Genomic DNA, 12,645 nt, shown 5'->3' with positions numbered 1-12,645 from the left:
TCCTCATCACCTCTGTTTCCTGCACCAACATGTCCATTGAAGTCTGCTCCAATGACAACTCTCTCACTTCTAGCTATGCTCTGCATCACTTCATCAAAGTCCGACCAGAATTTCTCCTTCTCCTCCAGCTCACATCCTACCTGTGGAGCATACCCGCTAACAACATTGAACATCACACCTTCTATTTCTAGCTTCAGACTCATCACTCTATCTGACACTCTTTTTACCTCCAGGACATTCCTAACAAACTCCTCCTTCAAGATAACTCCTACTCCATTTCTCTTCCCATCTACACCATGATAGAACAACTTGAACCCTGCTCCTAAACTTCTAGCCTTGCTACCTTTCCACCTGGTCTCCTGGACACACTGTATGTCTACCTTCCTCCTCTGCATCATGTCAACCAACTCTCTACCTTTTCCTGTCATAGTTCCAACATTCAACGTCCCTACTCTCAGTCCTATACTCTTGGTGTTCCTCTTCTCTTTCTTCGTGCGAACGCACTTTCCTCCTCTCCTTCTTCGACCAACAGTAATCCAATTTCCACCGGCGCCCTGTAGGTCAACAGCGCCGATGGCGGTCGTTGTTAACCCGGGCCTCGACCGATCCGGTATGGAAGTCATAGGTTTGATTCGCATCTTTGATTTGGCAAAAGTTTTACGCCGGATGCCCTTCCTGACGCAACCCTCTGTATTTATCCGGGCTTGGGACCGGCACAATAAGACACTGGCTTGTGTCCTCCTGCGGCTACATTCCTTGAACCTACAAAAACTAATTACATGTTATTTGGGAAGAAAAGCTGCAAACACAAAATTAATATTAGGGTGAATGATATAAACATTGAACGGGTTAATGAATTTAAAATGCTAGGAGTGATTATTGACGAGATGCTAAATTGGAAACCTCACCTAAGACAACTGCAAATAAAGTTAGCCAGAAGTGCATCCATACTCTGGAGAACTCAAAAATTCCTAAATCAAAAGGCGCTCCATATAATATATTGTACACTAATCTTGCATATAAACACATATAAAAGTGGCTTGCAACCCTTATTATTGACCCAGAAAAGAGCCTTGGGAATTATTCACAATGAACATTATAGAGCTCATACAAACCAATTATTTATTAAATCTAAACTACTGAAAATACATGACATCATAAGCTATAAAACTGTACAACTTATGTATAAAACAGCCAATAACAATGTACCTTAAAATATACAATCACAAATACAGATTAATGAATCCAATTACCAACTAAGAGAAAACAAAGCATTTGTACGTTCACTGGTGTCAAACTTTGGAATAGACTGGATTATGAAATTAGGAGTGTGGGAACTCTAACTGCCTTTAAAAAAGCATTTAAAAACAAGATTTTGCAAGGTTATATTTCTGACGCAAATGATGGTTAAAGGACTGCACTGTTTTGGCGAGATAAACTTCATGTTGTTAATTCTGTGAAACAAGTGTCACTACAACCTCTGTGCAGAAATTGGGCACTTGCAAGATGTTATGACTGGGTGAGCAAAGACGCACGCCTATTGGACTAAATGGATGGATCAAAACAACAGCGTATCAGAATAAAATAATTGAATTTGATTTGTGACATGCAAAGTATGTATTAATTGACAATGTGCTGTAATGAGAGAGATGTTGTTGATTTAGGGGACGGGAACTTCACAAGCCAATGGCTTCTACCCGTCAACCCTTTTTTTTCTTTTCGGGTGATGTTGCTGATGTTTCTACAATGATGAAAGTAAAATCTGTTGTAATAACATGTCTAGAAAGAAGAAAATAAACTGAATAAATAAATGTAGACTACTGCGTTACCCAACTCACCAGTGGATTTCTACATTCCCCTGAAAACAGTACATTTTCTCCCCCTTGGATGTAAAACAAACATTCAAGTGGAGTATCCAAAGCCTACTGAACAAGGGTCAGAATCCTCTGGTGTTCTTCAGTAGATGAAGCTTCAATGAGTGCTTCTCTGTAGAGAGGCCCAAATGCAGCAGCAAAATAGGTTGCAAAACAATGAACCCAAACAGCACTGGCACTTAACTCACTTAACATTTGTTTATTGCACTGCAGACAGCTCAGGATATGAAGGAAGGGAACCTAAATCAATGTTTGCACTTATCTATAATTGATATTTACTTTGCAATGTTTACTTTTCTAACATCTAGCTCTTCATATTACATTAGCAAATATTTGCATTGCAATGTTTACTTTTCTAACATCTAGCTCTTCATATTACATTAGTAAAGTTCATAACTTAGTAGGATGGAAATTGTATCCATTGTACTGAGGTACAGGTCAGTAGTTTTCTTTCAGAATCAGATCATCTATTAAAGAAATTTAAAGCAAGGTAGGTGTTAAGGTACTGGGGGCTAATAGTGCATCCTTATTGTCCAAGTGCAGATAATATATGTATAACTGGTTAACATTTTTGGAGCGCATTAAAAAGTAACCTTTTAAATGTCAGTTGAAATTTCATTGCGGATTCTGGACTCATGAATCCACATTCTACTATGTAAAGTAAATGTTTTGGCTGAGGCCACAGATCCCAAAAATTTCTTTAACCTTTCAGATATTCAGACGGTACTTTTACTGTTTTTGATTCACTGACAATGGCTGATATTCTATAACTCCAGCTTTCATGGCAGTATGTGCAAGATTACAGCTTTGTTTCCTTGGATTTATGGGACTCTTCTCTGTCATCATGTTGGCCCTCTACCACCTGGACATGTTACAACTAAATACAGGTAAAATGTGTGCATTTCATGTAAACCGAAATACCAATGGTTCCTTTTGTTAGGAAAACATATATTTTGTGATATTGTTCAGGAATTATATGGTGGATAATTTGAGAGTGGAGCTGTGACCACAACAATTAAACGTTTGTTTGTTTTTTCATTTCTTAGGTGTATTATTTTGTCGTATATTAACTTTTTTGTCATAATATCAACTAAATTGAAAGAGGACTGCCTGAATAAAATAATAAATTCTAAATTGGTACTTAACACATCCTGCTTATTTCATTATTACAGAAAAAATCCATCAGCTGCAAGAACAGAGAAAGGAACATCTAAGAAAAATGTGTGATAGTGTCGAGGACTTTCCTAAAAACTACAGTGTGGAAGCTGTTGAAAAAAGGCACCTGCACCACATCATTGTGGATGACAATCATGGCATCCTCTACTGTTATATTCCCAAGGTGATGAAGACATCAAGAGACACCACACATGTTCAACACAATGTGACACTAAAGAATGTCATTCACCAGTGTTAACAAACATCTGTCATTATTTTATGGTCTCTCTCTCTCTCTCTCTCTCTCTCTCTCTCTCTCTCTCTCTCTCTCTCTCTCGCTATCTCTGTCTTAACTATTTCAGAGCCATGAATGATTTAGACACTTTTACGAACCAATGGTGTGTCAAAGATGTCTTATGTTCCATGTTAAGTGAGGAACTTGTGTTTAGTCAGTGTTTGGATTAATTCACATATCTATTGCTTATACAGTACATTTCATATAATGTGTTTTTGAAGTGTGAGTTCCTCTTTGCGTGAATCTCTCTTGGCTTCTGTGTCAACGTGACTATCTCGTAATATCGACTTTATTCATAAACTAGACTTTAAAAATCAAATCAATCTCTCCTTTTCTCACCCTTTCTCTCTCTCTCTCTCTCTCTCTAATCAGAATCAATTTTAACTATTTTAGAGCTATGAATGATTTAGACACATGACAGAGGAAAAGAGATTTTGATTTTTAACATAAATTTATTCATAAGTCAAATTACAAAATAATCACATTGTCACAAAATTCAAAAGAGGAGAGAGAGAGAGAGAGAGAGAGAGAGAGAGAGAGAGAGAGAGAGAGAGAGAGAAAGAGAGAGAAAGATTTGTTAACATGTTTTTTCATAAATGTCAAATGACAAAATAATCATTTTGACACAAAAATATTATTGAAAATCCTTTTTATGTGAATCTCTTGGATTTTGTGTCAGCGTGACTGTCTTGTAATATCAACTTCATGAACAAGCGTGATTTTAAAAATCAAATCAATCTCTTTCTCTCTAATCAGAATCAATTTTAGGTACTTTAGAGCTATGAATGATTTAGACACCTTTATGAACCTAGGATTTATCAAAGGTGTCTTATGTTCGTTTAATTGAGGAACTTGTGTTCAGTCAGTGTTGTTTGAATTCACATATATATTTAGCTCATGTTCCAACATTTCACATAGTGTTTTTGAAGTTTTACTTTCTCTTTGCGTGAATTTCATGGATTTTGTGTCAACGTGACTATCTTGCAATATCGACTTTATGAATAAATGTGATTTTAAAAATTAGAAAGCCTGTCACTCTCTCTCTCTTGATTTTTAATGTCACATCTATTCATGAAGTCGGTATTACAAGATAGTTACATTCTTCTTCTTTTCCTTTCGGCTTTTCCCTTCAGGGATCGCCACAGCGACTATCTTGTTAATGTAACAAGATAGTCACATTAACAACATCAAAGAGAACACAAACACACACTTCAAGAAAATCTCTATGAAATGTGGGCAAAATATACTTGAATTAAACCAAACTGACTGAACATGAGTTCCTCATTTAATACAGAACATAAGACACCTTTGACACACCATAGGTTCGTAAAAGTGTCTAAATCATTCAAATCAAATCTCTCTCCCTCTTTCTCTCTCTGTCTTTCAAGACGTATGGAAATTACAATCTCAAACTGCTGATTCTGTGCTTAATAGGTAGCTTGTACAACCTGGAAGAGATTCATGCTTATCCTCAGACATGGTGAGCCATATCGAGACCCCATGTCTTTTAAAAGGGTCCATGTGGACCCAAAGTTAAAATTCCTGGGAGGAAACTCGAGAAATGAGTTCAAGGTCAGTTTTTTCCATGATGTTTAAAATTCACTCAGCTTGGAAAATTCAGTGAGACAAGAATTAGTGTGGTGCAGAAGATTGATGTACATCTGTTGTTTACAGGCAAAGCTGAAGCACTACAGAAAGTTCGTGTTTGTCCGTGATCCATTTGTTCGTCTCATCTCAGCCTATCGAAATAAGTTGCAAGGGTATGAGAAGTCATTCTATGAACGATATGGTCGGCTCCTCCTGAAGAAGTATGCCAACCAGTCAAATCCAGCAGAGAAAGAGGATGAGGTGCTCGCATCTGGTGTCTTCCCATCATTTCACAACTTCATACAGTACCTGATTGATCCAGAAACAAGGAAACCATTTGATGACCACTGGCGCCCGATGTACCAACTGTGCTATCCTTGCCTCATAAAGTAAGGCTATTACATTAAGGGCTGTAGATGTAGATATAATTTCTGTCTTTCTTAAAGACTGTATTCATGTATGAATATTGTAGAAGACAAATTATTACTGTGAATATTGATTACTGTCTGGATTTTTTTCACTGATTATTTAATTTTCAAATATTTGCTACCACAGTGAAGCAATGGGTGACCCTAACCAAAAAATTGTTAAGTACTTCTTAAGTACTGTACTTTCATAAATATTGTATCTTCATATACTGTAGTCTATCTATGCAGTTTTACAGTAAGGCTTGAATCTGAAACTGAACTACATGTTCAGTAAATTTGAACTGGATATCCATTTGCCTGGATCAAACTCTTCTTTCTAAAAGTTCTCCCATTTAGGTTTCTCATTCTAAGATGTCTGTGTAGGTTTTCAGTTATCCAGGTTATCCAAATCTGTTTAAATGAATCCAGTGGACTTTAATAAAGTTTTTTGAAGACCTTGTTCAATGGAGCAACACCGAGGCATTGGTTCTGTTACATGGACGACACATGGGTCAAGATCAAAATCCACCAGCTGCAACCTTTCACCCAACACATTAACTCGGTGAACAGCAACATCAAGTTTACCAGGGAGGATGTAAAGGACATCATTTGCCCTGTTTGGTTTGTGAGGTCTGCATAGGAGATGACAAAAGTCTGAGCGTTGGAGCATACCGGAAACCCTCACACACGGACCAGTACCAACTTTTTGACTCTCAGCAGCTACTGGAGCACAAGCTTGGAGTCATCATGACCCCAAAAAACAGAGCCAACAAGTTACCCAACAGTACTAAAGACCAGACATAAAACGCAAACACCTGAAAGGGGCACTGAAAACTTGTGGATATCTTGACTGGACCTTTGTGAAAGCTCACACAAGATCCAAAAAAGAGAACAACCCAGTGAGGATGGAGAAAGAAAACTGGTGTAGTAACATAGTGATTCCATATGTGTCTGGAGTGTCTGAAAAATTGAGGAGGATTTTTAACAAACACCAGATTCCTGTTTAGTTTAAGCCAAGCAACACCCTGAGACAAAATCTGGTCCACCCAAAAGACTACATCACAACTTGGTTTATGCAGTTAAATGTAACAAGAAATGCTCAGATGTCTACATAAACAACTAAACAACCACTCCACAAGTGCATGGCTCAACACAGAAGAGCCAATTCATCAGTACAGGACTCAGCAGTCTTCCTTCACCTCAAGGAATAGGAACACTCATTTCAAGATGACAATGTTCAGATTTTGGACACGGAGGACAGATGGTTTGAGAAAGGAGGGAAAGAAGCCATCTATGTCAAAGTTGAGAAGCCATCTCTGAATGAGGGGGTGGTCTGCGACTCACCTTTCGCCTATTTATAATCAGGTTCTTTCGAAACTCCCTATAAGAACGACTCAGCAGATTAACTCAGATGGAGTGTCTCATACTAATGACACCCATTACAGTGTTCTCGTTAGTGTGCGTCTTTGCATCTTTGATACACACGATCATCAGACAACAGACATCCCTGGGACACAAGCTTTAAACACTTTAAAAAACCGATGCTACCTTTTTTTGCAATGTATTCCATTCAACAAAAATATTCACAATTTATCCATTTGTCCACTTAAATTTTGAATCTGGAAATTGCCATTATGTTTTAATCGCGCACAAATTTCTTGTCACCTGTGTCATTCAGTCTTATTAAAATTGACCAAATGCCAACACATCTGTTTGTTTTACACTGCAGTGAGAGAAGGAGGAGTTAGTCTTACATTATCACCATGTCTGTGAAAAAGATACAAAAATTGGAAAAAATAACAGTGATGAGTGCTTTCTTCAATATAATCAAAAGTTAATGAAGAAAAATACATAGATATTACTGTGGATAACTATGGATAACGATGCAGAAGAAGCAAAACAAAAACCAGCAGAAATCTGAACATTTGTACCGTAATTGACGAGATTGTTTCCATGGGTGAGGCACGGCTAAATGTCAGCACCCAAGACAAAAGAATGAGGGTGCAGCTTAAAAAAATGTCTGGAGAAGGCTCTTTCAGCTTGATCCAGTGTCCAAAGGAGAACATATCAATTAAAGGCAAAGAAAGCTATTGAGTGAAAAGCAAAAGTGAAAAAACAACAACTGTATTACATCTTTATTTCTAAAACTCTTTTTCTTAAGTATGACCACCAGGCTCTAACATTTTGATAAAAATAATATGTAATATTAAGCTTTTTTTGTTTTTACTCAAAGTTATCACGTCTTTATTAATAAAATCCTTTAAATTAATAGTTTGTAGTTTTTATATTATATCATAGGCAAAACTCAATCCTTGTATACGACTTCTGCCACATATTCTGCTATTACTTTTGCGATGCGTAAACGTCATGCTGGGATGCACACGTTTTTTTGAAGCGCATCCCAGGGATGCACTACTTTATTGAGGTAAAATGAACTCTGCCATTAGTAAACAAAGGCTCGGTGAAAATTGCATTTCAATGACCCCTGTTGACACCCCCTGGCACCCCCTTCAACCATTGTTGAGGAGCCAGACAAGTTTTGACAATGGTCATTGGAATATGAATAGCACTGACGACACCTCACAGTTTTAGTAAGCTGGGACAAGACCAACCTCAATTAGAACTGAAAAAGCCTCTTGGACGAGAGGTGAAACGTCTTCAAGAAACTCTCTTTAAGTCCAGTGGATTGATTTGAAACAGCTTTGGATTCTCATTGTAGGCTAATTCTTCTTTATTTGTCTCCCTTTCTGATAATATTTAAGTCCAGTGGGGTTTCATATAGTATAGGCTAAATTAATTCAGGACATTGACTGTAAACTGCAAAGTTGTTGGACTGTGCAATGAACAGACACAAAGTACAGGGAAGTCAATGCTAAAACAACTTAATCCTTTTGTCCTTGTTGAACCTGTTGGCTAATTTTGGTTTGTTTTCATTCTCAGGTATGATTTTATTGGTCATCAGGAGACTCTTTCAGAGGATGCTGAACATTTCCTGAGGATATTAAAGCTGGACAATGACATTAAGCTTCCTCCTGCCTATATAAATGTGACTACCAAAGATGTTGTATCAGCCTGGTTCAAACCAGTGCCCATTGAGGACAGGAGAAAGCTGTACCAAATATATGAGATGGACTTCAAACTTTTTGGCTACCCAAAGCCTGTTGAATTGCTTGAAAGTTAAGATGTAGATGATATTTGGACATAGACAGTGAGGGTGGAAAACACAATTTGTGACACTGGGCTAACAGCACTTACTGAGGCTAGGATCGAAATAGAAGAGTCTTCAATTCTAAACCATTGTTTTCAGATTATCACAAGAATAATGAGAATATGCCCCATGCCATCTTAAACATTTACACATGAAAATAAAATAATATTGTATTCTTCAGCAATAAGTGTGGGTGACATAACAGTGGTTTGTCTGATCTGTCGTATGCTAGGTTTACTGATCTAAATCATGATCTGAATTGTCTCAGTCATTGTCTAATGTGGTCCAGTTTGAAAAGCACTGACATTCATTCATTCATTTTTCGAGCCTCTTCCTCTGATTTTGCAGGTCACGTGCGTTGCTCAAGTCTATCCCAGCGGACTTAAAGGCAAGAGTCGGATAAACGCTCCGGATGTGCTGCCATTTCATCACGGAAGTACTGACATAATACATTTCTTCTTGTATAAAATATCTGAAAATTATTGGGGCTCTCAAAATTGTAGACAGATGTGACGAAAGATTTGATTGTTTTTTGGAGTCTATTGTCTACTCTGCATAAAAATAACCAAAAATTCAACAAACAGGTAATAAAGACATTTCGAGAAGAAGGTGAACATAGAACTCAACGACCTCATTTAATATAAAGGCTCAACAGTTAAGAATTCATAAAGCTGCTTGTAGCTTATGAGAGACTGATCTATACATGTTGGCAAGACAGAGAGACGGAGATGGGAAGGACGTGCAGCAGGTTGGGTTGATTAAGGATAGGGATGGAAGTCTATTGACAGGTGCCAGTAGTGTGATGGGAAGATGGAAAGAGTACTTTGAAGAGTTGATGAACTTGGAAAGTGAGAGAAAACAAAGACCAGAAGAGGTGACTGCTGTGGACCAGGAAGTAGCAAAGATTAGTCGGGATGAAGTGAGGAGGGCATTGAAGAGGATGAAGAGTGGAAAGGCAGTCGGGCCTGATGATATACCTGTAGAGGTTCGGAAGTGTCTCAGAGGTAGCAGTAGAGTTTCTGACTGGGTTGTTCAACAGGATCTTAGATAGTGAGAACATGCCTGAGGAATGGAGGAAAAGTGTGCTGGTGCCCATTTTTAAGAACAAGGGAGATGTGCAGAGTTGTGGCAACTACAGAGGAATAAATCTGATGAGCCATACAGTGAAGTTATGGGAAAGAGTAGGCAGAAGTGATCATTTGTAAGCAGCAGTATGGTTTCATGCCAAAAAAAGAGTACTACATATGCAGTATTTGCTTTGAGGATGTTAAGAGAGAAGTACAGAGCAGGCCAAACGGAACTGCTTTGTGTCTGTAGATCTGGAGAAAGCTTATGACAGGGTGCCCAGAGAGGAATTGTGGTATTGTATGAGAAAGTCTGGAGTGGCAGAGAAGTACCGCATGGGCCCGAATATAAGACAACCCTGATTATAAGACGACCCCCTCTTTTTCAAGACTCAATTTTGAAAAATACTTTTTGAACACCAAATTTGATTTTTATACAGAAAATAATTACAGTACATTTCCATACATTACACTCTGTGAAACCATATTTCACAGCTGCTTTGCAATTGTTTTGAAGACTCTGCCTCATTTTATTTCTGGGGAGGCAAAACTTGCAATTATGTGACCAGGAAGAGGAGAATTGAAAACAACATAGTTCAAGAAGCAGCTACTGTTTTTTGCTGTAACATCAGATGTCGCTTAAAACTAGAATTTGGTTTCTATAAATTGACAAAAGACCTAAATAACTTTAGGAACATCTGGTGTTACAAAAATGTCCTATGTACTTTAATTGATGACCACCTCACTTTTGCAAACTTCCTGTTATAATGCATTATTTTTTATATTGTATTTCCCTTTGTTTCTTGGTGTTTAATGTTTTTGAGTGTTTAGTGTTTTTGAAATTTCATCTAATGAAAACGTAAAATGTTCTAAATGTTCTAAATGTTAAATGTGGTTGAATTTTTTTTGTGCAAAATATCTTCTTCTGAGGCACTTAAGTGCTTTCATCTAATGTAAAATTGCAAAATGTTTGAATGAGATTTAAATGTTTTTTGCAAAAATAAAAAAAAATAAAAAAATCTTTTCTCACCATCATCTTGAAGTTTGCATCATAACTTCTCAGCTGCCGGTTTACCTGGCCGATCTTCGACCCACTTCTCTCCAGATTGTCGCTACTTTTCTCCATTTTCTGTAATGTCTTCTCCTATTTTCTTCTCACCGCTATTTTTATTTTTCTTCTTCGTGACAGGGGTTCGCTTTTGCCTGGGGAGTTAAGTTCAGCATTCGCTTTAAAGATATATGGCCCCATCTAGCGTTGTGAATGGGTATAATGTCTTGACCTCGAATGTAACACGACCCCCACTTTTTCAGTGTTATTTCAACGCAAAAAACACAGTCTTATATTCGGGCTGTTACCACCTGGCTCAAGGTTGGCAACAAAAAAGGAGGGCCTCACACAGATATAACGATCAAACTTAGTTTTATTTAAGTAAAACAAATGAACAAAAACAACCTTCTGATGGCATATGTAGGTATGAAGGATATCAGTAGTGTTAGCTGTGTGTGGATGCGTGAATCATGGTGTGGAGCTGTATTGTAAGGTGCAACAAACCAAACAGGGTGATCATCAGGCTGATGAGGCTGCGGCAGGCCCAGCTGAGAGAGAGAGAGAGAGAGAGAGAGTGTCCGTGTGACCAAAAAGGGCAGTCCTTAAAAAGCCCTGCAGGCCCAACCCAGAATAGCGTGCCTTACAGGCACTCCCTCACAGCTCCGCCTACCAGCCAACCCCCAGTAGCTGCAACAAAGACAAACCAGTGAGAGACAGGTAAACAGACTGCACAAGGTCGTGACACCCCCTCCCTTAAAAAATGGGGGACCTAACTAGGATCCCCAAAATAAAGTCACCGCTACAACATAACTTTTCAAGGGTCAGCCCATAACCAGTTCGGAAGGCTGAGAACAAACAAAAACACCTTGGTATATGTGGTTAACCATTTACCCTATTTTACTATGTCAACTGAATAATCTCACGACCTGCATGCAGTCTCTGTCCTCGACCGTCGAGACCACCCTCCTCAGCAACCTCAGGAAGCAGTTTAAGAGAGAGGAGAGCCAAAACAGACAGGAAGAAACACTGCATGGTGGAAACATGAGGAATTGAACAGGCATAGCTCGAGAAATGGCATCAGCCACCACGTTGTCCGTTCCCTAAATGGAATGGCCGAAGGAAGAGACACCAACGCATAAGGTGTTGATTTGGGTTTTGGAGCGAGTGGAGAAAGGTTAGGGGATTGTGGTCCGTATATACAACTAAGGGTGTTATCCCACCTCCCACATAAACCTCAAAATGGTTCAGTGCTCAGATGAGTGCCAGAGCTTCTTTCTCGATCGAATAATTTAACTGATGCGAGTTAAACTTCCTAGAAAAGAAACTCACTGGGCAGCCGGCACCATTGTCAGTCTTCTGCATGAGAACTGCCCCGGCTCCGACCTTACTGGCATCCACATAGAGAGAGAAAGGCCGGTCCATCTGTGGAGCTGATAAAACAGGGGCAGAACATAACAGAGACTTGACAGATTGAAAGGCTTCTTGGCAGTGGGGAGACCACTCAAACTTAACCTTTGGGCTAAGGAGAGATGTAAGAGGAGCAACCACTGTGGATAAAGCTCTACGAAACCCCCGGTAGTAGCCCACCATACCCAAGAACCGGGACAGTTCTTTCTTGGTTGTCGGCACAGGAAATTGATCAACAGCCAACACCTTAGCTCTCACAGGCCGCACCTGCCCTTGGCCAACTACCTTGCCCAGGTAGGTGACTGTCGCTTTGGCAAACTCACATTTTGCCAAGTTGACGGTGAGAGATGCCCAGGCCAAACGGTCAAACAGGGCCCTGATGCGCTGAAGATGACTTTCCCAATTATCGCTGTAAATCACATCGTCATCCAGATAAACAGCACAGCCCTTCAGACCAGACACAACCTTATTCATAAGGCGCTGGAAGGTGGCAGGAGCATTTCGCAAACCGAACGGCATCACGGTGTAAGAGTATAAACCACTGGGTGTAATAAATGCTGCAATTTCTCTGGCTCGTGGAGTCAAAGGCACCTGCCAGCA

At 39.1% G+C, this 12,645-nt stretch overlaps 1 protein-coding gene across 3 annotated transcripts; it reads left to right on the top strand.

The window, feature by feature from the left end:
* Positions 1-2,280: 2,280 nt before the first annotated feature.
* LOC137590577 (carbohydrate sulfotransferase 12-like) lies at positions 2,281-10,433 on the top strand. Of its 3 annotated transcripts, none has more exons than XM_068308242.1 (6): positions 2,281-2,364; positions 2,651-2,761; positions 3,047-3,213; positions 4,759-4,896; positions 4,999-5,300; positions 8,259-10,433. In XM_068308242.1, the coding sequence occupies exons 2-6, from the start codon at positions 2,656-2,658 to the stop codon at positions 8,497-8,499; spliced, it is 954 nt and encodes a 317-aa protein (XP_068164343.1). In that variant the 5' UTR covers positions 2,281-2,364; positions 2,651-2,655; the 3' UTR covers positions 8,500-10,433. The 3 variants fall into 3 exon arrangements, with proteins under 3 accessions (XP_068164343.1, XP_068164344.1, XP_068164345.1); XM_068308243.1 differs by having other exon boundaries at positions 2,283-2,311; XM_068308244.1 differs by lacking the exon at positions 2,651-2,761 and having other exon boundaries at positions 2,290-2,364.
* The last annotated feature ends 2,212 nt before the right edge of the window (positions 10,434-12,645 follow it).

Source organism: Antennarius striatus, chromosome 23 (genome assembly GCF_040054535.1).
Source record: "Antennarius striatus isolate MH-2024 chromosome 23, ASM4005453v1, whole genome shotgun sequence".
NCBI classification, from domain to species: Eukaryota; Metazoa; Chordata; class Actinopteri; order Lophiiformes; family Antennariidae; genus Antennarius; species Antennarius striatus.
The sequence above is the reverse complement of the archived record's forward strand: the minus strand, read 5'-3'. Positions and strand labels throughout refer to the sequence as shown.